The sequence below is a fragment of the Syngnathoides biaculeatus genome, chromosome 22, assembly GCF_019802595.1.
Source record: "Syngnathoides biaculeatus isolate LvHL_M chromosome 22, ASM1980259v1, whole genome shotgun sequence".
NCBI classification, from domain to species: Eukaryota; Metazoa; Chordata; class Actinopteri; order Syngnathiformes; family Syngnathidae; genus Syngnathoides; species Syngnathoides biaculeatus.
The window spans coordinates 17,191,613-17,218,934 of record NC_084661.1 but is presented as its reverse complement, the minus strand read 5'-3'; the positions used below and the strand labels follow the sequence as shown (position 1 = coordinate 17,218,934).

The window sequence follows — 27,322 nt, the reverse complement described above, 5'->3', positions numbered from 1 at the left end:
AGACATGGGTTGTGAATGCGTCTTTTTCCTAAATCCCCTTTTTTGGGTGGGGACTTGAACGCAGCACGACCCCAAACCCGGAAGTGATAAGACGCTAATAATGGCCGACCCGGAGGAGGAGTTGTCGATGCGCTTCATATTTTTGCCCGAGTATGTCTTCGTCAGCCAGTGTTTTGTCATAACGACTCATATTATTCCCGAAAACAATGAAAAAAGGACACTCCAAGGCGCCTATGTAGTCTTTCCGAGCCGTGCCGCATGTGTTTTTAGCGTTGACATCGGCGGGAGTCGCCATACTGTTCCAAGCTGAGGAAGGTAATCGCTTGACTCCTAATTAGGATTCCCACTTAGTTTCCAGACAAGACAGGCCCTATTGCGTCGCGGGAGGGCAGACTACATGGATGGAACAACATGACCACCCCAAATATGTATCACAATGTATAATTTTTTTACAAAAAGACGTTTGGGTTCACTTTCATCGCGACCATCCTTTCCCGCCGGTAAGCAGTGGGGCGTGTTTTACATGGACACAACAGCCAATCATATTGCAGCGCCTGCGTGGTTACTAGGTGGAAATTTCATCTTTAAAAAAAAAACTGATCGCTCAATATCCACCAAAACTGAAGCCGCCGGAAGTGGACAACCGCCATCTTGATACTCCCAAAACAACCATGCCCACCTGTTTCGTGGCTGTGAGAAAACAATCCAAAGGTAAATTAGAAATATCTACTTTGACACTGTTAAAGTTTGTAAAGAGTTTTTAATTTTTCTGATGAGCTAAATTCACTTGAACAAAGTCTTGTTTCCGCTAGTTGTTGTTGACTGTTCACTCTCTGCTTCACCTTTATAGATGCGATGGTTTTTCGCGAAAAAGCGATGTCAATATTTTCCCGAATTTCATCAGTGGATAAGCAGGAAAACGCATTTTCTGTGAAATTTTTGATGAATTTCAAAATGGATAGGTTTCCAATTACGCCATCTTGTGTGTCATAGAGGTCAAAGAACACAGGTGATAGGTGAAGTTTTTTTTCCATCGTTAATTTATCCGATTAGTTTAAGGGTGGTGGTGACACACAAGATGGCGTTATTGGAAGCCTATCCATGCAGAACTCTGCAAATTGAATTTGAATTTCACGTGCGAGAGGAAACAAGTTTAAATTTTCTGTGTGAAATAGGACGTCGGAGAGACAACAAATGAACATTGCGTTTAGCATGTATTTTCCCATTGCCAGTCCTCATTTCCAAAAATATATTTAACTGATTGACTTCAAATTGAGTGTTTTTATCACAAAAAATGCTTCATTTTTTGCTGTTATAATGATAATGCTTCACAGCGTATTTTGGGAAAAGTTAACGTGTCATGCAAATCGGGCCCTAGGTAATATGCAAGTTTTCTGGCTAGTCACGGTTTTCTGTCTTTCCTTTGCACTTAGCCTTTTTTGGCCTACCAAGTCGATTTAAAAACCCTTCATGTTACCAGAACTGAAAAAATGTCAACCTCACACGAACAGTTTTAATTGTACATGCCAAACTTTGAGAAAAAACCCAACCATAATCCAACCTGTAAACGACGTCTTCCACAGGTTTTGGGAGTCCCAAGATGGCGGCCAACCAGCTTCAACCAATCGGCATACCGCTAGATATGTATGCGCTATCCAGTCTTTTTTTTAACTATTGTGTTTCTTTCGGCTTGTCCCTTTCGGGGTCGCCACAGCGTGTCATCTCAAATGAACGCATATATATGTTTGGCACAATTTTTACGCCGGATGCCCTTCCTGACGCAACCCTTCTCAGGGAGTGGAGGCCCCAGTGGGATACGAACCCACAACCTCTGGTTTACCAAACCAGTGCTCTAACCACTGAGCTACGGGGCCTCTCTTTTTTTTAATTATTATTATTATTATTTTTTAGATCAGTGGTGTTACCCTGCAGCCATGCCGCCTCGACTTGCCGTGGCCCTCACCGCCGCCTTGGGCGTGAGCTCACACGTGGGGGGCGTCCACTGTAAGGTCAGAGGCCAAGACCGAGACTCGTCAGCCTGCTTGGCCAGTACGTGGCCGTCAAGGAGCTCGGGCACCCGGGCAGGCGCCAGCGGGCCAAGCCGAAGGCCGACATGCTGGATGTGCGCAGGGCCCAGGAGGAGATACCTCGATTTCGCTTCAATCCAAGGTGAATGGAAACACGAGGCAAAAGAGCCTTACTGTATTTAAAAACAATTTTCACCTCCATTTTGTTTTATTAAAACGGGAAAACCATTTTAACTATTTTTATTTTATTTTATTTTTTTTGGTCTTTGCATTGAATGTCTGAACTTCATTGGACTTTCATGTGTCACTTTCCATTGCTGATGTTCTTCGGAAAGTGTTTTTTTTTTTTTTTTTTAATTTTAGTGGTCTTAATTATATTTTTGTTTTCTTAAAATGTTGTCTGGTGGCACAGTTGGCCCTTGTTTGTCAATATATTCACAAAGCTTTTGGTCATTTTTTTTTAAACTTTCATTTTACTTTTATTTTACAATTATTTTTTTTCTTTATTTTTTTAATTTTACTTTTCTGTTTTTAGGAACGTATTCACTTTTTATTTAGAGGTTTAAAATGTTGTGAATAGAAACATTGGACAAATGTACTTGTATTTTACTCAGTCTTAACTAAATTATTTTTTTTAAATATTTTTATTCAGTTCATTTATAGTCTTAATTTTTATAAATTTTTCAAATTTAATTCCAGAGATTATTTTAATTTGGATGAATTAAAAGTCAAGGTTTTCAACATTTATTTGCGGGTGGCCCTGTTGACACTCGAGTTTGATCTGGACCACATTTTAGGGGGGAAAAAATCTGAAGTAACCAAAAGTGCCTACTTTGCAAATATTTTGGGCAACCTCGCTCGCGGTTGGTGTGCAAATCTCAACTAGGGATGGAAAATTGGAGCGTGCGTGCCTTCTTTGTACTGTTAGGACAAAATTGGCCTGCTGGGGTCACTGTTGCACAACCCCCCCAAATTATCCCTCCTTAGGCAAAGCAATACGTTTAATTTCTGTTTTTTGATAATGTGTGTCCTAAAGCAACGCATTAAAATAATATTACAGTAAGATTTAAATATAATGCATTAAAATGTATTTTGTGTATGTTTTGCCAGTGTTGTGATTTAATGAATGCTGAAACAAGTGACATTGTCACAGTTCTTTTTGCTCAAGTCAGTCTTTTTGACTTTTTTGGAGTCCCCAACCCAGTCCCACGTGGTCTCGCACAGCTTGGAGGTCTCCCTGTTGGCAAGTGAGCTAATATTTTTAGCTGCGTTGTCCTATTTCCTTGTCCACATATGACATTGCCGCGCATCACGCTCTCGTCGCGCAGCCAACTTTTCTTTTTTTTCCAACTCCCGTTTGTCGTGAATGACGGACTTTTACCGGTGCTTTCTATTCTCTCCCTGCAGATTTCTTGGCTGGTGGCGCTTTTAGCCAAGAAGCATTTTCCGGGCCCTTGGTCATCCGTCCCTCGTGCGTGAAGGATTTAAGCGCACATCTGCCTCGTGTCGATTGAGTGCAAAGCGCTCAAGATTTGACAATGACCCTTCGGATTCGTCAATGGCCGTGCGGAGTTTCTCGTTGAGCTTCGTCATGAATGAAAGTAAGTGAGCGCAAAATACTTGCGTTGCATCTTTTCAGGTGTTGGTCTTACTTTAGTAAGTATGTATGAATTCCATAAAATATTATCATACAGTTTTGCCACGAGATGCAAATTTAAGTATTTCAAATCCCCTTTCCCCGTTGAAATAAATAGGAAAGCCATTTATCGTTTCCAGCTACTCATAAAAGACTGAAAAATGTTTTGTAAAGATAATAGCACATAGCATAATGTAGCACTTTATAAAACAACATACAGTACCCTGATTAAAGGGAAAAAAGCTAACCGTTAGCCACAATTTTTGCCTCAATTCAGGAGACATTTTGCCACTCCTGTTGTTCCCATCTTTGTCAGATGAGGGCAGTTTATTAACACACACATGACGGTCACAGCACCATAGCAAGCTGCAGTAACATTAGTCGTTCTTCATCAAGGATAAAGAATGTATGACTGTGATTATGTTGATAACGTCTGTCTACATGAGTTGCGCGACAATTTGTTTTCAGGGTGAAAAACGTGCAATTTTTTTGGGCTTGCATTTTGCGTTAGCTAATCTTTGCTTTGGTCTTCTGGGTGTTAATTATTGGGGGTTAGCGGCACCGCAGCACTTTATTTTCTCCCATTGCCGATGACCCCGAGATGACCGCTTTCTTCCGGACGGCGCTTGGCTTCCATTAGCGGAATTTCTACCGGCCGGCGCGGTGAGGGGCGGCGCGTCTCATAGATTGGCGACGGGGAGAGACAGATGATGGACGACAATGGGACGCTATCCAACTGAGAGGGAAAAACAAAAAGGAAAGATAGGAAGGGCGGCATGAGCCGGAACGCAACCCGAGAAGACGAACGTCGCGCCGACAATTCTTTTTATCCGCCGTCAATCTCACGAAGCGGAACGGCCAAGTCGTCCCCTAATTTACGAGCGCGTCGGCCATCGTATTCATTTTTAATCACCCTCGCGGAAGCTCACATATACAGTAAATGCGTGCGCGTTGTTTGGAGGACACAAATAGGGAAGGTGGGGGCAAGGGTTGCAGGTTCGAGTCCCGCTGCAAACCAAACTTCGATTTTCCAGATGTTCAATACCATTTTCTTTTCCTTCAGATTGATGTATTCACCCTGAAGTAGATCCCCGGCAGCAACAGCACTTCTACTTTTGACTTTTAAAATAAAAATTAAGTTAATACGACAGAAGATTGTGAACAAACACACGATGAATTAGATCATTGCAGTGTAGCGCCATCTACTGGCAAGGAGGACTTTGGTAAATTTACCAACTATTATTTTTTTGGGGGGGCGGCTGTTATCGGCAGACTTCCGTAGTACCCGACACTTTGACATTAGGCCGATATCAGCCCAATGCCAATATCTGCTACTGGTACTTGCCCGTCCCTATTTTACTGAATAAATGTTAGAACAACCACAGTACAATGCTCCCTCCCTCACCCCCCATATTTGCAGTCTGATATTCATTTTTTTCAGCAGATTTTGGGGTTTTTGTGTTAGCTAGTATGCTAGCTAATTCATTTAACGTTATTTGCATGATTTCAGTATTGAATACAGTTCATGTAACATGAGTTGATGATTGTGTACATGCTTGATGCATGGTGTTGATGCTTTATGATTCTTTCTATTTTAAGTTTTTACTGGCATCTTGCGCCAACTACAAACCATACAAATCCAAAATCATTGTATGTTTTTCTATATTATTATTACATAATCCCTTTTGCTTTTTTATTCTTTTAATGTATTTGTATCTTTCTACTGCTAGTGTAGTTTTTATTTTTAATAATTTTAAAAACCCATCTGTAATATAATCCTGAGCAGAGTGCAAAGTGAACATTGCTAACAACAAGAATAGTGTAACGTTATTCTAACAATGATGTAAATGTCCAAATTATCACCAATAGCATAAAATTGTCTGTGCAATTGTTATTGCTTCATGGTAATTGTAAAAAAAAAAAAAAAACAACCTAACTTTTGTTATGTATTTTCTGTTTTAATTTATAGGGTTTTAATCATCATTATAGTTGTGTTTTTGTTTTTTTTTGTGGGGGGGTGGGGGCACATTCCCACCTGTTGTCCGCCAGCAGTTGTTTGTTTGTCTTGCGAGAGGGACGTGTTACTTGGGCGTGTCAAACATCCCGACGCCATGAAAAACATCTCCTGGCTTATGTGCGTAATCCGCTTTTAGCGGCTTTTCTTTCCTTAATTCTCTCACGAGGACGCCGCCGAGGGGGTTGAGGCTCTTTGACGACGGGAGCCTGAATTTGTCAGAGCGGCTCCGATGATGTGACAGCGAAACAAAGTTAGAGCAAAATGGGAATATTTGCAATAGAAGATAATCCCAATTTCATCCATGTGCTGTGATTTTTTTTTTTTTTTTTTCTTTCTCCTGAAGTGACCCAAAATACACAAAAATGAAAATATTTACGACGTTTAGAGTTGTACAGGTGCAACAAAATTTGACCGTTTACTAAAACGGATCTTTGATTTACTCGTGTGCTAAATTAAGGCAAATGATGAATTTTAAGTGAAATTGCAAACCAGAATTGTGTGTACAGTGTTTTTTATATATTTATTTTTTAATGCTCAAAATGGATCTTGTAATAGTCCCATGAACTCTTTCTTTCCACCACATTTGCACACATTGAAACATGTGGAATGTCTTATTTCTAATCTTATGTTAAAAATGATTATTTTTTCAAGGTGAAAATTGATTCCATTCCATAAAAATTCCATCAAAATCAACCTAACAATTATTCATACTTATGACATTGTTAAGGAAGTGAGTGTCAACACGATTGGCCAAATATGGTCATCTGGATGATTAACACATCTAAGAGTGACCAATCAGGAAGGAGGAGTTGTTCCAAATCCTGAATTATTTGTTCTGCCTATTAAAATAATTTCTTTGTCCTCAGACCAGCTGGGACTCAGTTGAGTCAACTCTTTAATTGGAGGTTGAATAAATGAAAAAAGAATTGAAATTGAATCGAATTTGTTACTTTCGCCGCGGTTCATGATTTCAGATGTACAATTATCACGACGGTGTTCTTGGCCCGGGTCAGTATTGATCCGGATCCTACTACTTCGGCATGTGTGCATGGAAAATGAAGAGCATGTAAGTGAGGGGAACGCAAGTTTCCCGTGAGGGGAACGCACAAAAGCCAAGCGCTGATGGTGGCTTCCACTGCTGTTGTCAGATCCTCAGTCGCTCGCTCTCACTCTCTTTCTTTCTCTCTCTCGCTCTCTCTCTTTCTCTCTTTCTCTCTCGCTTGCGCTCAGAGGACGCGAGCGTCTGATTGGCCGCCACCTCACAGGGAGCGGGATGCGAGAGGAGAGCGGAAGATGCGACTACCCGGCGCGCAACTTCCTCGCAACATGTTTGGATTGAGCTCCTTCTGGGCTTTTTTACCTTTTTCCCCAAGAATGGTCGACCAGCGCCGCCCTACCGGACCCCCCCTCAGCCACGCCTCTGGAGTGATGTGAAACACCCGACCAATCCCCCGCCCGCCCCCATCCCTCTCCCCCTACCCCGAAGCGGACTCAAGATGCCGGTAATGAAGGGGCTCCTGGCCCCCCAGAACACATTCCTGGACAACATCGCCACCCGCTTCGACGGCACCCGTAAGTGCTTCTTCCTATATCGCCCATCATTTATTTTAACGAGGATAGTGCTGAATTAGGAAATTGTACTTTTTAATGTTGGTTCAAAACATTTGAGTCACTAGAGTTGCTCCCCTCCCGGCGAGTGTGAAATTAACCAAACAAATTTAGATATAATATAGCCGGATAGTTTCATGCCAGTGTTGTAAATGTGCCCGCGACCTGGCTGTGACGTCACAGGGCGGCGAATCAACCTAACCACTGCCAACTACAATCACAAAAAAAGAAAAATAACCTCTTTCCTCCAAATAATACATCTTTGGCAGTGACTGGCAGAAGGGAGAAACGCTCGTCCAACAAATGGCGCAAGATACCGTTCAGTTTTTGCCATCCATGCAACAAAATAGGAACTGATATGATCCAGCTGGCAATCCAAAAAAATGAAAGTCAATCTGACATGAGGACTCACAAAATTGGCTTATTTTGCCATTCTTTTTTAAAAATTTTTAAAATAACCTGTCTTGGGCAATACGTTTCTATCTTTAGGAAAAAACTTTTGCAACAACTCATAACTAGCACCCACTGCAAATTGCCTTAGACACAACTGATATTTGAACAAATATGTGGACAGCAGCAGCAACAACAACAATACTAGTAACAATACTCATAAATATTATTTATTGTCAGCAAAAAACAATACGACGGCTTACCGAGTTGTGATACTCTTCTTTGTATGTACCGCGATGTCTGCATTATTCTCCCCCCTGGCGGTCAAGGCGCAAACGCCATAAAGGAGGAGAACCCTGTCAACTGAATTGAAGCAAAAAAAAAAAGTGTAGGCACCGGTTTCATTCTTGACGATTGGTCGAATGATTTCCTTCCTGTAAGTTTTCAAACGAGCGCATAGGAAGCTCCTTTGCGGGTCTCTTGTTTTGTCGCGGCAGGCTCCTCGGGGGAGCGTGCGCCTCGTTGTAGGCAGCGGCCGTGGGGACGTGCGTGTGCACCTTGCATCAAGTCTCCTCCGGGGGCCGCGCAAAATTCATGAAGAAATATGATGCAATTTTGCCGTAGTTTTTAGGGTTGTTTTTCTAACAGTCCCCCTGATCTTTATTTGTTGCCGGATTCTACGGCAGGTGGCGTCAAAATGCTCTTGCGGGTCCACGTCAGGGATGTCAAACTCATTTTTGTCGTGATGTTTTCCCTCAGAGAGCAGTTATGACTGTAGAAACACATAAATGTATATACGTTTATTTGTTTGAATGCACTTGTTGCTCAGCAGACTTCATCGGGCTCTATCTTTACTGCCCCACAACGTCACTGCTCTCCAACAAATTCGAAATGTACAAGAAAGCCGGTCTCAGCTGGCTGGCCTCGGCGACGGCCAAAGTTCCCGCTGCTGCCCTCGTCCCCGAGCCAAAATGGCTGCCGCTCAAAATAGCTACGGTCCCGTTGCCCGGGTGACAGGTCGCCACCTCTCGTGCGGGACTCGAGCGGCGTCGAGCTCGTGGGGTCGCTCAAAGAGAGCGGAGGAGATGGGAGGCATCTCCGCTCTCTTTCTCTCTTTCTCTCCGCTTCTGAAAAACAAAACAATGGCTACTGATTTTAAGTGCCTCACTTTGTAGACACTATTGTTCATGCGTGGATGTTAAAAGATGTAACCAAATCAGCAGCACCTATTGAGAATAATCTTCATCCTTTATTCTTAATCATAGTCCACTGCATTTAGTTTATTTTTCTAAAGTTGTTGAAAAATAAGGCCGCTGTCTATTTGAGGCGTAGCATTTATCAACTCAAGCAGACGCCGGCGATTAATGTGCTGAATTATGAATAATGATATGTTGAGCCAAGGAGCAAGGCAAAGCAGAACGGTGATTGTTTTGAGGCAGTACAGTGGAGAATGTGCCAAACCGGCACGAAAAAAATCTGAGGGGAAAAAGTGCCGACATGGCAGCGGCAAATGTCAAAACACGGGCTCAGACGTGTCACTCAAACACACACAACACTTGTTTTTATATTTTACACAGGTTTGTGCCAATCCAAGTAAAAGCTGTGACATTCACGTCTGTTTTATTGCTCTCATTACTTCAAAAAAGCAATTTAAATTTTAATTAATTTTGTTTAGCCCAGGGCATTAATTTCTCACCACTAATGATTGGGACTGCGGGGGGGGGGGGGGGGGGGGGGGAAACTACTACTTTAAGTCTGCAAAGCAATTAGACAGTTGATGCTAACGCTAGTACCGGTCGCCGTACTCGGTTTTTTTCCCCCTTTTCTTCTTCTTCTTCTCTTCCTTTCGGCTTGTCCCGTTAGGGGTCGCCACAGCGTGTCATCTTTTGCCATCTTAGCCTATCTCCTGCATCTTCCTCTCTAACCCCAACTGCCCTCATGTCTTCCCTCACCACATCCATAAACCTTTTTTTCCCCCTTTTATTTTTTAGTTTTATGTAACATTAACTTTCTTAGCCCTAGAGAACCCATGGGGTGACAATTTTAAAGAGGATTTGGATGTCTTGGGTCTTCTAGGGTTAAACATTGCAGACACACCGTTAGTTCTATACGATACCAGCAGCACAATCAAGATGGCGGCATTTTCACCATATTTACCTTGTGCTGTAACGCTAGCATTAGCTGTCATTTTGCACGAAGGTGCTAGCGTTGGCCTCGAAGTCGTCCTCGTGCGACGTGTCAAACGCGCCGCGCATGCCGCTGTGTATTTTTTCGCGGCGTTGTGGAGGCAGCTGCGGGCCAAGATAAGAAGCCCCTTTGTAGCCGCAGCCTCTTCCGCAAACAGAAGACGAGCGAGCACCAGGCGGCGGTGAGGAGGAGGACACCAGCCGGATTGTTACACTGGCGCACACAAACACGGTGCCATTAGTTCTTAACGCTTTTATTCCCAACCAGGAATGTTCACATATTTCCAGCCAATATTGTGTTCTGTGTCAATGTAAGAACCAAATTTAGCAAAAGAAAGACTCGCCTCTGTTCTTTCACCATGAAAAAAAGTTTTTCTACATTTTTTTTGCTCAATAGAAATCCCAGCAGGAGATTTACATGGGTTGATTTTTTTTTTTTTTGCCGTTGTCACAACTCGAACTGCAAGATATCAAAAACAAGAAAAAATGTATTTACAGATCAGCTATGAAACGTAGTGTGAGCGACTGACTCGCCGCATGCTCTAGCTGAATGTCGATGCCTTTTTTTTTTTGTGTAAGGCATTCACCATTAACTCAGTTTCTCACGATTGCAAGAAAAGTTTTATACCACATCCATACAAATTCTGTTTGAGTGTGGGGTGGCAAAAATGGTCAAACTTCGAACATGATGGCCTTTATCTCCGTTATAATTGACGTGACTCGGTTTCCCACCTAATCTTTATCTTCTACTCAAAGGCTGTGCTCCACTCCAATCCAAAGTGGCGCAATACCCTCAACTACTGGCATCTGTTGGTCATTACAGTGGTTTACAAACCTGAATATCACACAGAAGCTGGGCAAGACCCTCTTCCGTGCAAAACGCACTTGATGTAATTATACGTCTGTGGCAGTGTTCAAGTTAAAGATCGAATCCAAATGTATTGAACCGAGCTCGGCAGTGACGCCGTTTTACAGTCTCGTTTTCAAATGACAAAGCTTTCATTACGAAGCCGCTGCAGAACCTGCATTTATTTTGGATCTTGTTTTTAAAAACCTTTTTTATGGACAACACGGAGCCCATAAAAAAAGCCGCCAGCGTCCACCTCGTATGTCGCGTGCGGCGCAATAAAATCTTCACGGCCCCCCGCAGATTTGTTCCAATTGCAACTATACGTCATGGCAGAGCGTTGCCGGGCTCGCACGGGACCACTCTTGCAAATCTCTGCCAGACCATTCCTTAAAAAGTGTCCTTATAATCACGGGGGATAAAAAAAAAAAAAAAAATCCTAAAAGAGCCCAGAGTGAGGTCGGGCCATCCAACAAACAGCAGGCTGACTAAGACTGGGGGGGGAATTAAAAAAAAAAAAAAAAAGGGTGCACATATAATGTCAGTGAAAATGGAGAGAGGGGAAAAAAGATAAAAACAAGCAAAGTGCAGAAGAGGGAAGATTAAAAATGCACACAACCCATTGGTCCAGTGAGACTGTTTATATAACATTTACCTAAGACATTTTTTGGGAAGGATTTACATTACGAAACTACAATAGGCAACGATGATGTCCAAAAACGGGTCAAAAATGAAGCTGAAGTTGCCGGATGATGATGAACGTGGCAAAATGGCCGTCATCACACACACGCTCGTGTTGAATTTGCCCTCAAGTGAAGCTTCCTCGTGTCTTTATTGCATTCAGAGCAGCACTCAAATCTTATTTGCAATCTTGTTTTTTTTTTTTTTTGTTTTCTTGCTTTGTGTCTTTGGGAACGAACGGGACCACTTGGCACTGGCTTTAGTAAACCTGCTCAAATCACTTCAGCGTATGCTTGGCTGTTTTAAAAAAAAAAGCTTTGGGCTATTGATGACAAAGAAAATTGTATTAGTGTCAAATTCATATTCCTGCATTGAAGAAATTGAAATTTTGTCATTCAACATTCAGTTGTACATTTTTTAAATTGTAAATTTTAATTAAAAAAAATGGACTCTGTTAGTCTTCAATGTTTTTTTTTTTTGTTTTTTTTTTTAAATGGCACAGTTAGAGCATTGGCCTCACGGCTCTGAGGACCCGGGGTCAAATCCCGGGGCTTGCATGTTCTCCCCACGGTGGCTGCGTGGCTTTTCTACGGGTGGGCACTTCGGTTTCCTCCCACATCCCAAAAACACCTCTGCATCGATTGGACACTCGAAATTGCCCCGTTGGTACGACTGTTGTCATGTCTCCACGTGCCCTGCGATTGGCTGGCGACGAGTCCAGGCTGTGCCCCGCCCCCTGCCTGACCACCTGTGTAGATGGATGGATTAAGGAAATTGCGTGGTTTCTCGTCAACATTTTACACACTATTTTTGACATTGAATAAGAAATCATATTTTTTAAATTGTATTTATAAATTTACCTTTTTTTCTTTTTTTTTATTTTTCAATTAAAACATTGACCATTACCTAACGCAATGAAACAAACCTTTTTTCAGTTTTCTTAACGGTGTGAATATTGTCAAATTGAGCATTTTAGTTTAGTAATTCCTGTATTTTTCTAGCATTCTGCCTTTTGCTTCAAATTTCAAAGAAAATATCCTTTAGGATTGTTTTCAACCTCCCCAAATAAATAATTGCGTGAATTTTTTTGTCACCTTAAACACTGCAGACAGCAACTTCCTGCTGGGCAACGCGCAGGGCCAGCGCGGCTACCCCATCGTGTACTGCTCGGACGGCTTCTGCGAGCTGACGGGCTTCACGCGGACCGAGGTCATGCAGAAGAACTGCAGCTGCCGCTTCCTGCGCGGCGCCGACACCAGCGAGCGCGTGGCCCAGCAGATGGAGAAGGCGCTGGAGGGCCGCCAGGAGTACCAGGCCCAGGTGCACTTCTACCGCAAGAACGGTACGGGACGCGCCCGCAGCCATCCTCATCCTCATCAGTTTATCTAGAGGACCAGACATTTAGTCCAGTTAAATCCATTTTTTTTAAAAAATCTAAATATAATAATGCTCTGGAAATACTTGAGAGCAAAGCGATGTTCGGAGTTTCTCGCTCTTGCCTTTTCTTTTATTTTACCAACTACTTAACGACATAACTCAAATTCTAAACATAAATCTAAAAAAAATAATAATAGTTTGAGCTCCCGTGTTATTTTGGTCCCTTCATTTTTTTTCCAGAGCTCTATACAAATACAAATAAAAAATGATCCTGAATGTAAACAAAAAAAGAATAAAATGTGAAAAATATATGTATTCTCAACAGATGTATAAAATTTTGAAAAATAAATATTATAAAGCATTTTTAGATTGTTTTTCATAGATATACAGGTACATGAAAAATTCATGTAAGTAAAACAATGAAAAGGACCAGATGGTGCATTCACTGGTGCAATTGCCTTTTTTTTTTTTTTTTTTTGCTGTGCTATGTTCAACATTAAATGATGGTACATGTGGAAGAAATAGTACAAAAAAACCATCACCGAAATAATGATCATTGAGTACTATTTTTTTTGAGGTAGGCGTCCAGGCTTTGGTATCAATATGTTTTTTGTACTATTATTGTCTGACTCATTGATTTCTCATGAATAAAAACTGATCTTCCATTTAAAACATCAAATGACTGTTTGAAAGCACCAATAATAATAGTAATAATAATGTTTTTTTTTTTATATATTGTGTGCATCAGGGGTCGCCTTCTGGTGCCTGCTGGACATCGTGCCCATCAAGAACGAGAAGGGTGAGATGGTTCTCTTCCTGTTCTCCTTCAAGGACATCACCGACAGCCACGGGAAATGTCACCACAACAGCAGGAGGGAAGGTGCGTGCCTTCTCGCCTTACTTGCCGTACAGTAGCAATTAACTTTTTTTTTTTTTTTCCCTTTCATTTTTATTGAAGCCTTTCTTAAAATGGAACGGCATCACGTCAAATCCCGATCCGGCTGCTTCTGCGCTTTTTGCGCTCGGGTTGCTTTCTTCCATCGATTCTCAGCCTAAGCGCTCGCTGCGTTTTTTTGTATGGCAGTTTCGGAGGAGGACAAGCGTCGGCGGAGGAAGGGCAGCTCCCACCTGAGCGAGGCCCGCAAGCGAGGGCGCAACATCTTGTACCGGCTCACCAGCCGCTTCTCCCGGGGCGGCAAAGGCGACATCGACGCCGGTGGAGTGAGTTGCGCCTGCGTTTTCGGGATCTGGGGGTATTCACTGAAAAAGTCACCTATTCACTGCTTTTGTGTTCAGGATGTGTATATATATATAAAACATTTTTTAAAAATGTAACATGTAAAACACAAGTCACATAAAGTTATACCAATTAAAAAAATGCAGGTAGTACCAACATTTATTTGAGGAAAAAGACAATTTACATTTTACAAGTCCTAAAAAAAAAAAAAAAAAAAAAAAAAAAGTATTTCAACAAGTCCTAGTTGATATTAAGAAATATAATATTGTTTGGTGATTCGGCTGGTAAAACGTTGGCCTCACATCTTGTGGCATCTAGTATTGCTCCTACTGTTACACACAAAATCCAAATTGTTGACGACCTCATACAGCATGACCCCAAAAATATGACCTTGCTCAAACAAAATTGTACTTTTATTATTTTGAAGTAATAAAATAATTGCGTTCAAATAGCTACATTTCATCAGTCAAATAAATTCAGTTTTTGTAACATTCAAAACTAAATTGCAAAAAGTACAACTTTTTAAAAATCACAGAATTTGGACATGCAGATCTATATATTGAGCAACTCCCAACATTACATTATACCAAAAGGTTACATTTTTTTAAAATGTATTTTGGGATTTAAAAAAAACATTTAGTTGCCAATGGGTGAAGATATTTTAAAGACTTTCTGAATGGAGTGTTGTGTTTGCCAGCCGTCTTGTCGGACGCCTCCACCCTCCCACAATGCTGCTGCTCGTCCAGCACCCCCCCCCCCCCCACATCCTTTCGTTCTATTTTCCTTCGTCGTGGTTGCCTCCCCCGTTCTTTCTTCACTTTTTTTTTCTCACAGTGCAAACATTCGCGTGGGTCTGCCTCCGCACTTCTTTGGAGAAAAAGGATAAAAGCACCAGCTAACCCTTCGTTGTACACATAGACAAACTTTAAATAGCCACGAAAATACAAGAACGCAGGTAACAAGTTCCATAGTTGTGTAATACCACATCGTTGCAAATAATGTCCCCTGAATGAGATTTTTTTTTTTTTGGTCGTTTGTTATTGTCACCCTTTAAGCAAGTGAGATTTCAAAACAAGTGGTGGAGCAACACAAAAATACTCACAGGCATATATTATATAACCCATCAATGTTTTTAAGACTACCTGAGGAGTTTTGAACGGGTTCAGCCGTATTTCTGGATTGTACTGCCCCCAGGTGGCCAAGCCGCACACATCAAAAGGAGCAGCACAATGTCCAATGGACTGAAGCAAAAAAATTAGGCAAAAAAACGTTTACTTTCCTTACATTGTATTGAGTGACATTATCAGGTACAATATTATGGAGTGTTATTCTACTTTGGATGGGTTTTTTGTGTGGGGGGGGGGGTGGCGATTGGCATTTGCATTCATTTCAATGGAGAAAGATGATAACCTCGTTGTACTTTGGCTTTTTTTTTTCCATTGTCATTTTTCAAATATTCCATCCCAAAATGTCAAGGAATCGACAATCCCGTCACTCCATCAAGCCCGAGGCCTGCTGGGAATTCTTTTGCTTTCCCTCGCCTCGACTTAATGAAGTGCCCTGTACCCACCGGGCCGCCCTGGTCCGTCCGGTCCTCATTCCAATCACTGGGCTGGCGCCATGCCATCTGGGATACAAGGCAAATGAAAAAGAAGCTGGGGGGTCAAACGGCAGCAGCTTTCGTGGACGTGGCCCGGATGCTCATTAGCGTCCACAGCTGTTGGTGACGTTACGCTGTGGCTCTCGAGCGCCGGTCAGAAACTGATGGCGAGCGGGCGGGCCACGTATGACCTCTGTGGGTCAGGTTTTGTAGTCGGTTGCCAACAAAGTACATTTCTGTAGGACCCACATGGCCTCTTGAAAGAGTACATTTGTGGCAAAGTGTCCCGAAAATGGCCACTTCAAAACAAAATGGCGGATGTCCTGTGGCTTCTTGAGACTTTTTTTATTGGTCTTCTCTGAGAGAGAGAGAGAGACTGTACCAACCCAATTTCACGTTGCTCAGAGAAACTGCCTTTAAGCGCAGAATTTACAAAATGTAATACTTTGCATTTTGACTGTAATGTTTTTGCTGGTCCCCCATCAGATGTCGACGGAGCGGCCGTCGCTCCCGGAGTACAAGGTGGCGGCGGTGCAGCGTTCTCGCTTCCTGCTGCTGCACTACAGCGTGTCCAAGGCGCTGTGGGACTGGCTGATCCTGCTGGCCACCTTCTACGTGGCCGTCACCGTCCCGTACAACGTCAGCTTCACCCCCCGCGACGACGACGCCGTCGCCGCCGGCCGCTCCACCATCGTCAGCGACATCGCCGTGGAGATGCTCTTCATCGCAGGTCACCGATGACTTTGTCGGTGTCATTCGGGTCAAAAACATTCTTTCCTAATAATAATGATGTATACAAATGTAAGTCAAGTATTCAATCATCGAAGTTCCAATGAAGTGAAAACATAAAAAAAAAATCATTTGACTGATTTATGAAATCATTTTTAGAGTAGCTCACTGCGCCATGTTTTTTAAAATTCAATTTATCTTGCAGACATAATCCTGAACTTCCGCACGACCTTCGTGAGCCAGTCGGGTCAGGTGGTGTACCGGTCTCGCTCCATTTGCATTCACTACGCCACCACTTGGTTCTTTGTGGACCTGGTGGCCGCTCTGCCCTTTGACCTCCTCTATGCCTTCAACATCACAGTGGTGAGGAAGGATGTACACGTATTCAGCCCCCCCCCCCCCCCTTGTCTGACGAGTTTATACAGAACAAAAACACTCACCAAGCCCTTAAAGGCATACATCCAACACAAAATTACTACAATAATTACACTGTACAGTAATTCATACATAAAACGATTTTTTTCCTTTGCATTATTTCTCTGCAATTAGTGCTATTTTTTTAAACAGTAACCAAAAAAAATTCTCTTTGCAAATTTGCATTTGCAAATTCACATATTCTCATATTTGTGGCGGAATATGCTCTCCGTTATTTGCTGCAAAAGTTTTTGAACTCCGGGCAAAGCCATATCTCTTTTTTTTTTTTTTTTTTTTTTAAATGCTCCCAGACGTCGCTGGTGCACTTGCTGAAGACGGTGCGTCTGCTGAGGCTCCTGCGACTGCTGCAGAAGCTGGACCGCTACTCGCAGTACAGCGCCATGGTTCTCACGCTGCTCATGTCTGTGTTCGCCCTGCTGGCGCACTGGATGGCCTGCATCTGGTACATGATCGGGCGCAAGGAGCTGGAGACCAGTGAGTCCTGGGAAATCGGTAAGTACAGTAACTATTTTGAATAGCTAAATACAAGCAATTCAAAGGGTCACTGTGCACCTGAGTGGTCTTCGTGTGCGGTCACAGGGTGGCTTCACGAGCTGGGCAAGCGTCTGGAGACCCCCTATGCCAACACCACAGTGGGGGGGCCGTCGGTGCGTAGCTCGTACATAGCCGCCCTCTACTTCACCCTCAGCAGCCTGACCAGCGTGGGCTTCGGCAACGTCTGCGCCAACACGGATGCGGAGAAGATCTTCTCCATCTGCACCATGCTAGTGGGCGGTATGTCAGACCATCACCTTTTTTTGTCTGACCCGCACGGACGGAAATGTGGTACATAATAAAAAAAGAGAAGCAGTCCTAAAAGTGATCCCAGTGGAACGACTTTTTCAAGGCGACAAAAATGACCAACACTAAATAAAGAATCACAGAAAAGCTTCTTTGTCAGTAGCAACTTTACTTTGGGCCAAGTGTGTCGCCATGTTGGCGGGACGTTTTGTTGCCCCACAACGCGTTACAGTCCAGCTTCTGTAAATTAGCTGACCGGAAGGTGAGTAGTTTGGTCAAGTTGTCAACTATCTGATTCAACCCCTACCTATGACAAAACTTTATGTTCATATTTGAACTTGACTATGATCTATTGCCATTCGTCCTTCCAAATTTGGATATTTTATACCCTTTTACCTTCCTGCGGAAATGTCCTAGCGTTCCGTGAATTTAGCCGAAAAGTTTCAAAGCCGACTACAAACAAGGAAACCGCTTTAGCCAATAATTGCTCTGTTTGGCCGCAGCGCTGATGCACGCGCTGGTCTTCGGGAACGTGACGGCCATCATCCAGCGCATGTACTCGCGCCGTTCTCTCTACCACACCCGCATGAAGGACCTGAAGGACTTCATCCGCGTGCACGGTCTTCCCCAGCAGCTCAAACAGCGGATGCTCGAGTACTTCCAGACCACCTGGTCCGTCAACAACGGCATAGACGCCAACGAGGTCAGAAGTTTGGCAACTGGCGTTTGTGCAGCGTAGCTTCTATTGACACTTTTATTACCAGAGGGAAAACCACGTTGGGCCTTTTGGTCTTTTTTTTTTTTTTTTTTTTTTTTTTTTTTCCGGCCGACACTTTTAACGCTCCCGACAGCTCCTGCACGACTTCCCGGACGAGCTTCGCGCCGACATCGCCATGCACCTGAACAAGGACATCCTGCAGCTGCCCGTCTTCAAGGGCGCCAGCCGCGGGTGCCTGCGTTCGCTCTCTCTGCACATCAAGACCTCCTTCTGCGTGCCCGGCGAGTACCTGATCCGCCAGGGCGACGCGCTGCACGCCAACTACTTCGTGTGCTCCGGCTCCCTGGAGGTGCTCAAGGACGGCGTGGTGCTGGCCATACTGGGTTAGTTCGGAGAGACCGCCGCCGCTTCGGAAAAACGTTTATGTACACCGTGTCCCGACATTATGACACACGCTTAACGCCAGGATTCATCGTAGTTGGCGTATGTTTTCTTGGGTACAAACATGATATAAAACGTCCAGTGGCCAAAAGTTGGGATCAAATAACGAGTGCGCGCGGGTAACCTGACGCTGACACGATTAAATCGATCCCTCCTGCCTTGGTTCTGCCAGTCTACGCTGGACATTGATTAATTAATCAAACGGCGCCAGCCTGACATCGATGGAACACTGCGGATCATCTGACCAAAGTTCACTGCGACCGGGGCGCGACGAAGTAGAGCTAAAAACATATAAATTCTCCAGAAACGTCTGAAATTGAATCATACACGTACTTGAATCACCTCCACTATTTTTCAATATATTTGGTACAAATACTCATCATTGATTTCATTTTTAAAACCTAAAGTGTATGGAAATATAGTCAATGTTATATTCTAATACAAGAAATGAGATTTAAAGGTGTTCACTCAATACAAGTACAATGTATTTCATTTGATAATGAAATACATATTGCCTTTAGATGTTATAAAATCTTATCATTTCAAGAATGCGGCGGCGCTTCATGTTGTCGCCCCCGCGTCGTAGGGAAAGGCGACCTGATCGGCTGCGACCTGCCGGAGAGCGAGCGGGTCATCAAGGCCAACGCCGACGTGAAGGCGCTGACATACTGCGACCTCCAGTACGTGGGCGTGCGCGGCCTGCGCGAGGTCCTCCGGCTTTACCCCGAGTACGCCGGCGTCTTCGCCTCCGACATCCACAGCAACATCACCTACAACCTGCGCGAGGGCAGCCAGGAACAGGTACGGCGCCACGATGGGCTCGGCGAGGACAAAGAGACAACAAAAACAAAAAACAAAACAGTCCTAGTTTAACATATGTACTTTAAAATTGGGATCATTTATTATTTCTTTAGATATTTAATATGTCCATGTAATTTCAACTGTAACTCAAATCAGTTTTTGAAATTAAATAAATTTAGTTTTGTTATATAAATGTAAAAATCTATTCAATTTCTTGAGTTATTTAGGAATTTATTATGGAAGTATCTAAATCAATTAAAAATAGATTCAACATGCCGGCCTTTTTTCCCTAACTTGCCACGTTTAACGAGTAATTCATATATTTTATTTCCAATTTGTTTTTTCGTAATCCCATCAACATTTATTATTCCATTTGCTTATGATAGGAAGGAAGGTAGCTAGCTAGTCAGCTAGCCGACTTGGCAGCACGTCCACCTCCTAGTTCGAATCCGGGCTTTGGCCTTTTTGTTGGGGCACTGCCCTACATAGAAAATTTACGGGCAATTCTGCCCCGCCCACTCCACCCCTGGAAAAAAAAATAAAACAGCATTTTCGTATGCAGACGCTTTGCTAGCATCCAACCAGTCTCACACCATTTGTTCAGAATTTGAGGTTGAACAAAATGACGGCGTCCAAGGACGGGACACGCTCGGGGAGGACGCCGTCCACTTTGTGTTGCCCACAGTCAGAAAAGATGCTCAGACGTTGCCAGGGAAACGGACCATAGGAAAAAGCAAATACCACAGTCCGGCAGTGTCCAATCTGCCAGATGGACCGCTATTTTTAGGATTTTCCGAGTCAGGGAAAACCCTTAAATCCTGGCTTCAAGCTGCCGCTTCATAATAATTTGCCGGTGCCAGCAGATTTGCGAGCGGCGTTCGGCCGCCGTCCGAGCGCTGTGGCGTTTAATGACCGCGCCTCTCGGCGGGGGAGTGCGCAGACAAAGCCCGCTGCGCTTTCGCCGAGTCAGTCATTTTCGACGCATGGATGAAAAGCTCGAAAAACGACACATTTGTCAGTTTTGACCTCCAATGAAGGGCGTCTGGAGCTTTTTTTTTTCTTTTTTTTTTCCCTAAGGACCCGCTCATGACTGAAATACCAATTAAAAATAACGAGGAATGTCGGATGTCGGATGAAGTATTTATTTTTTGCCTGGTGTAGAGAAGTGAAGTTATAACAAATGTGAGGGAACGCAACTCGAATTGATGTTGAAATTCCCCCCGAAACCTTTAAAGCTTAGGTCACTACTTGTATCAACGTAGGATGCTGAACTAATGCCCACATAATAATAATAAGACGAAGACGGCGACAAAGTCTGCTTGGCTCCAGCGACGCTTAATGAGGAAAAGGGCAAATGTGGTTTGGCATTCCAATCCATCTGATCCCTGCCAATATCTCTGGAGGAGGATTCTTTAGTTTGGGTTTGTTTAGACTTTGTTTTGGGGGCTTGGGGGCTGGAAATGACTATGCAAATACAGTCAAGTGTGGCTTTCACCTGCCTTTTTTGTTGTTGTCTCTGCAGGGTCTCGGCAGGTTTTCAAGGTCGCCCGGGATCCCACATGTGAGTTCATCGTCACCTGCTACGAACGCTGCACGTGTCTGTGCTGCTTTTTCTGGGATGTGGCGATGTGAAGGACTTCCCCTTCCAGTGGGGTGGGGCGGGTCGGGGGTCCGTGTCGCCCGTTGCGACCCAACTGGGTCAGTGGTTCCCGTCAGAACCGCTGGGGAGCAACGTACTGTTTGCTGAGCGCCAGTTCATTTCAAACTGAATCGTATCCAAGACAGATGGATCTAATATTTTTATTTAAAAGTGTTCATCATAATTTCAGTGGTTAGTGTAATTCAGATGGGATGGGCGACAGCGCGCCCGCCACCCGCACGAGGGAAAGTGTTACAGAAGAGGAAAAAAATTAACTTTTATTTTTTAGGTTAATTGAATATGATGCATTCATTCAAAATTTCACATATTTGGCTGTTAATTTTTTATTTTGTGGCCACACCGTAGCTGGCGTCCTATTTTTGGAGTAAAAGTCTTGAAAGTTGCCCTCTTGACACGCTTTTTGCATCCATCAGGAGCCTCGATGGACTCCCACGGCGGAAGGCAAGCTCGAGGACTCCTGGGACCGCTTCCACTCGTCTCCGTCGGCACGGTCCCGCCACAACCTGTTGCTGCCCAGCCTCAGCAGCCCCGTGCGACGCACCTCCCTGGGAAACCTGCTGGGCGACGAGCTGCGGCAGTTCAACGCGCTGCGACGCTGCCGCTCGCCCAACCTCGGCCGCGGCTCTTCATCTCGGACGCCGGCAAAACCGGAGCGAGACTCCTCTCCAAACAGCGACGGCGATGAGCGCAAGCCGTCTGAGCTCCTCGTCCCCGTCGTCACCTGCTTCGGCCCGCCGGAACTTAGTCCAAGGTGAACCTGCATGCACGTCTGCTCACGTTGCATCCAAAAGGGTTGTTAGTTGCCAATAGGTACCACTAGATGGCGACAAAGGACTACCCCCCCCCCCAAATAAAGCTCCCAACTCACTTCAAAAGAGATCCACGGCTAACTTGCCTCCAGATGGCACAAGGAGAGTTTTTCAGGAAGTAACAAATGATAGTTCCCGCCTGTCCAGCCCAAAAAATTGTGAATAGGCAAATTTGCTATGGCTCCAGGAACTCGGGGGGGGGGACGTGTCTAAGTGCTGCTTCAGACAGCTCGGGTTTGAAGCCCCTCCCCCACCCGCTGGCTTCGGTCCTGATTGCAACTTCCTTTTGCTCAAGGGTCGTGGACGGCATCGAGGACAACGGGGGTACGTTTCATTTCAACGTGGAGCGCGGAGGCCCCGCAGCCAGAAGAGGAAGTAGCGGAACCCGAGGTAAGCCCCCCACCTCCCTCCTCCCGGGTCCGTCCGCGTTTTGTGGGGGGAAAAGTCTTTTACTGGAATTTCCATATTTGCTCTATAATAGGCCTGTTAGCAGAATAAAAACATCAATTTCATAAATGCAGTTGGTGGAAAAAGTGCAGTACGGTCTCAGTTCAATGGACGAATAGGAGCCCGTCGTCGTTTTTCAGTACCTCAGAGTATTGTACAAAATGACTGTGTCTTACTTTGCCATGGCCTAAAAACGCCTGGTCCAGTTGTTTGAAAAGCGCCGCATGAGAGCACCAATTTTGCGTTCCAACTGGTCACAAGTTCTTGTGCGTAAAAATCCACGTTCCACTGCATGATGACTGCTGCATTGTACTAGCGCTCCTAGCGTGCGCTAACATCCTGCTTTTTTTTGTCGCTGTGCTAGATTCCACGCAAGCGAACGCTCGTCTGCCGCCGGAGACCGACGAGGTCCGGCAGAGCATCGGTCAACTCCACCAAAAGGTAAAAAAAATAAATAAATGGTATTGCTGTTCATCGCTCGACGGCGCCATAATGCAGAATTTGAAGTTACCGCTGAGTACAGCGGGGCCTTGAGATGGTGAAACAGCTTTCATCCCATTTTTTTTTTTTGCTTCAATTCACCGGACACGATGCTCGTCCTTCTGGTCTCCGTCTTACATTTCGCATTACAAACATGCTGATTCACACTCCACACGTAAATGCTCCAAACTCCTCAGTAAACTTGCTGTCCTTCGCAGACGATAAAGAATATATTCCCGTGAGTATTTTCATGCTCAATTATCCGTGATGCCATTCGGTAACCCGTGTGCAGCGTTTTGAATTGTTTGGCTGCAAACCCCCGAACTAACTTTCTGGAGACAACGCTAGATTAAAACAACGTGTAAGTGTCTTAGTTTTGTTCTTTAGTTTTACCCTCAACTTCAATTGCAAATAGCAAGAAAAGTCTTGAAGCGTCTTTTTTGAGGAATTGCTGTTGGCCTGACTTCACTGGTCTTATCGGCAAAATTTTGGGGGGACGTGCAATCAAAGCTAAAAAAAACTCTGAGGTGAGTTGGCTCGTTTGTGAAGGAGCCGCCGTACCATCAATAGATGTGATTTCCTGCTAGGTGAAGCGTTGCGTGAAAGGTGCGGTGGGCGAGGCCAACGTTCATTAATCAATCAGTGAGGTTCTCGGGGGAGAGCTGACACAACGTTGTCAAGAACCTCGAGAATTTGATGACGAGCCAGCACTTGGCATATCTTTGGGCTCGCTGGCCTGTTTGCGTCACTCCCGCATTAATTCCCATTTGTCGACTTTTCTTGGGGCAGCTGGCCGACTTAAACCGCGAAGTATCGGAGCTGGCCGCCGGCCTGCGCCGCATGACGGACCTCCTCCAGCCCAATCCGAGCGCCCATCGGAACTCCCGCCTCCAGGAGACGGCGCCCGCCCACCCGGGCTACCGCAGCCACCCTGCCTCTGTCCACCAATGTCACGGGACCACCTTGGTCGCCCCACCGGTGCCGTGGACGCGAGGTGGCTTCCCCGGCGGAGGTCTCGCCAGCCCGACCGTCATCAGCCAATCCCAACCCGCTTTGTGCCCGCGGGCCGACGCGGACCCCCTCACCGCGCCCCCGTCTCCCGGTTTGTACCCTCTTCCCGGCCTGACCCCGACCTCCAACGAGGATATTCACCGTTTAATCCGAGATTCGGATTCTCCTTTTGTCCCTGATTCTATGCTCCGAGTGGACCGCCCCGGTCTGGACCGCTCCAGTCTGGAGTGCCTGCTGGGCAGCCGCAGGGACAGCGAAAGCACGTCCAGGTCCAGTGTTGGCGTGCAGACGCAGAACAGCGAGCAGTCGTGGTGTCTGGACCTCACGGATTAAAAAAAAAAAAAAAAAAAATTGGTGCGGCTCAAAGTTTTTTATGGAGGAATGTTTGCGTTGCAATTTGAAAACATTAAATTCAAACTATTATCAGCCAAAACATTTTGCAAGACGAAAGGTGCAGTCTTAATGTATTTTGGGGGGAGAGTCCTGATTCACAAAAATAATGTAATGCAAAAAAAAAAAAGTCAGTTGGGCAAGAATTCAATTGGGAAAGGATATATGAAAATGCAAATTTCACAAGAATGATATTATACCACAGGGGGGAAAAAAGCTCGTTTTAAAGTGAGGGGGGGTGGATTGTTTTAAAGGAATAAATTGAGAATATTGACAGATCTTGTTGACCTTGACTTTTGTAGTTTTTGAATTGAATGTTTCACTTTTTTTTTTTTTTTTTATGGGCCCAAATTGTCCTGTGTGCTTTTTAGCAATTAGCAAAAGCCCCCCGTTTTTTGTTGTTGCGCGCTTTGACGGACGAGATGTCTTTCGTAGTTTGCTGCCAGTATTTTCTCTCCACATTATGTTCTGGCATGCTACCATTTTACTCAGAAGCAGGAATGTCGTTTGGAACATTTCCAGGGAGGCCTCGTAAAGAAACAACACGTAATTCGGCGGTCACAGGAAGTCTGCTATTTTGATTTGAAGCGGCCATTTTAGGGTCAGCTTGTCTATTTCAAGGGTCTTTTCAAAACAATCTTGTCTTTGAGATTTTGTCCATTTGCCACCTACCAAACTACCACACAGATGAATTATTATTCATAAGACTGAGAAGTATCAAATAACTGAAAAGCTGAGAATTGCCCGAATTGCTTCATTGCGTATTTTTTGGGACGCGGTCAACATACGGTGTTTTTCTGATTTTATTACCTGGACCGCATGTACTGTTCTATTGTGTAAGGAAGTAAGTTCCCGTCAACAAACTGGGTCAGTGTTAATAATGAACTAGCTTTGACGCCATATTTGGCCAGGAAGGTTGCATTTAAAGGACGCCCCGCGGAACAAGAAGCTCAATCGGATTTTTCGGGTTTTGCTAGAGCAACATGAAGATCGTCGTCGTCGCTCTTCTCGTCATTTTGCTCGCCAGTCAGGGTGAGTGTGAAGGAAGAAGGAAAATGTTGAATCGTATTGATTGAAAAGTTACGTTCTGTTGCTGCCGTCCAGGCGAGGCCTTGAGGTGTTACTGCGGAGGCCGGCGTCAGTGTCACGGCAATATCGAGACCTGCGCCACGTCCGACGAGGCCACCTGCGGCGCCGTCATCTTTGAAGTTGGCTACCGTGAGTGTTTCTTTTCAGACAATTTTTGCATTCAAAGTTTTAGAGATTACAGTTCGACTTAGTCTTTCTCATATTTCACCCTTTTCTGGGGGAAAAAATCGTAATATTAGGCCTCTCGTCTGTATGAAATCATAATAAATAAAAAGAGGTTTTTTTCTAGAGAATTTTTTTTATCCCTAGAAAGATACTTTTGGTAGTGTCTATTAAAAGAAAATCACATATTCTTTATAAGTAATGGCCATATAACCTTGCAACTTAAAAAAAATGGGACAAGCTGAAAGAAACGTACTTACTTTCACAATCGTTATCCTTGTTAAAAAAAAAGAAATCACGATTGTGACTTTATCAGAGTAATATGGTGTCTATATTTTCATCCAAATATGTGATGTACAGTACATCTCTTTTTCAACAACAAAATTCGTCAGTATCATTTTGTCTGGTGGCTGCATTGGTTTTGACTCGTACGTTTATGTGCCCCCCCCCCAGCTCCAAGCTACTTTAAAGGCTGCATGACTAAGTTTAGCTGCCAGCTGCTGAACAGGCCCGGCATCTCCAGCGCGGCCTGCTGCAGCACCGACTTGTGCAACCGATGAAGACGCCACGCCGCGCTTATGCATCTATAATAAATATGCACTTGGTATGACTTCATCTTATCGGCTTGTCTTTGGTGCTTTTTGGTGGGGGGTTCGGTGCAGGAAAATGCGATGCGGGCGCGCTACACACAAACAAGCAAAATAAATCAATACATAATTAGCGTTATTAGTTAGACTCATGCAGTTCTGAGGCACCGGGTTCAATCCGGGACCCGGCTGTGTGGAGTTTGCATGTTCTCCCCGTGCTTGCGTGGGTTTTCTCGGAGTGGGCACTCGGGTTTCCTCCCACATCCCAAAAACATGCGACATTAATTGGACGCTCTAAATTGCCCCATCAGTGTGATTGTGAGTACAGTTCTTTGTCTCGATGTGCGCCGCGATTGGCTGGGAACCAGTTCAGGGTGCCCGTCGACAGCTGGGATAGGCTCCAGCGCTCCCCACGACCCTTGTGAGGATAAGCAGCTAAGAAAATGGATAGTTAGACTCGATGAATCCTTGCACATCAACTTCAAGAATTGGAAGAAAAAAATAATAATTGCAAGGGCATGTGATTGCCATCAGAGGGTAGTGTTGCACAAATATGCATTCCTGACTAAAAGGAAAACATAATATTGAGAGTAAAGTTGTATGCTCTCAAGATAATATTACCGGGATGAAAACAAGACTGGCGAGATCAGATGCGCTCAATAGCAGCGACGTGCAAGTTCATCGTTCATGGTGGCGCTATTTGATTGGCTGCTAAGTCAATAAATTGTGTGCTTTATTTTTTTATTTATCAATTGTATGCAAAGGTTCATCTTTTGCTGTGCGCTTTGCCGGACGAGATGTCTTTCATAGTTTGCTGCCAACATTTTCTTAACCTTTAACCTTTGTTTTTTTTTTTTTAAAACCCCAAGAAAGAGTTACCAAACTGCACCCTCATCGTGTTGTTGCTTTGCGCTGGAATGTTTTTGCTTTTTTTTTTTTTTTTTTGCTTCCTAATGAGTATAAATCCAATAACGGTCCAGTTTACAACACCTTTCACGAAGAGGTGCACAAAAAAGTTTCAGTATGTCTGCCATTTTGCTCAGAAGCAGAAATGTTGTCGTTTTTGCGGGGTTACTTCAGGTCAGAAGCCAACACCCAGCCAATCCAGATTCACTTTCTTAGTATGTGACGTCACTGACTTGTGCAACAACTGAAGACGCCGCGCAGCACTTATGAA

General features: G+C 44.3%; 1 protein-coding gene and 1 non-coding gene across 4 annotated transcripts; one reads left to right on the top strand and one right to left on the bottom strand.

Annotated features, from left to right (window-relative positions):
• Nucleotides 1-59: 59 nt before the first annotated feature.
• LOC133495564 (potassium voltage-gated channel subfamily H member 4-like) lies at nt 60-24,586 on the top strand. Of its 3 annotated transcripts, none has more exons than XM_061810386.1 (19): nt 60-315; nt 1,912-2,169; nt 3,435-3,628; nt 6,911-7,252; nt 12,501-12,734; nt 13,518-13,649; nt 13,854-13,990; nt 16,093-16,336; nt 16,541-16,698; nt 17,061-17,262; nt 17,350-17,544; nt 18,054-18,253; nt 18,402-18,651; nt 19,296-19,510; nt 21,033-21,071; nt 21,584-21,921; nt 22,275-22,369; nt 22,791-22,867; nt 23,696-24,586. In XM_061810386.1, the coding sequence occupies exons 4-19, from the start codon at nt 7,177-7,179 to the stop codon at nt 24,248-24,250; spliced, it is 3,147 nt and encodes a 1,048-aa protein (XP_061666370.1). In that variant the 5' UTR covers nt 60-315; nt 1,912-2,169; nt 3,435-3,628; nt 6,911-7,176; the 3' UTR covers nt 24,251-24,586. The 3 variants fall into 3 exon arrangements, with proteins under 3 accessions (XP_061666370.1, XP_061666371.1, XP_061666369.1); XM_061810387.1 differs by having other exon boundaries at nt 60-500; XM_061810385.1 differs by having other exon boundaries at nt 60-711.
• Nucleotides 1,802-1,874, bottom strand: trnat-ggu (transfer RNA threonine (anticodon GGU)). The gene has a single exon. It is a non-coding gene; the product is annotated as a tRNA-Thr (tRNA).
• Nucleotides 24,587-27,322: the final 2,736 nt, after the last annotated feature.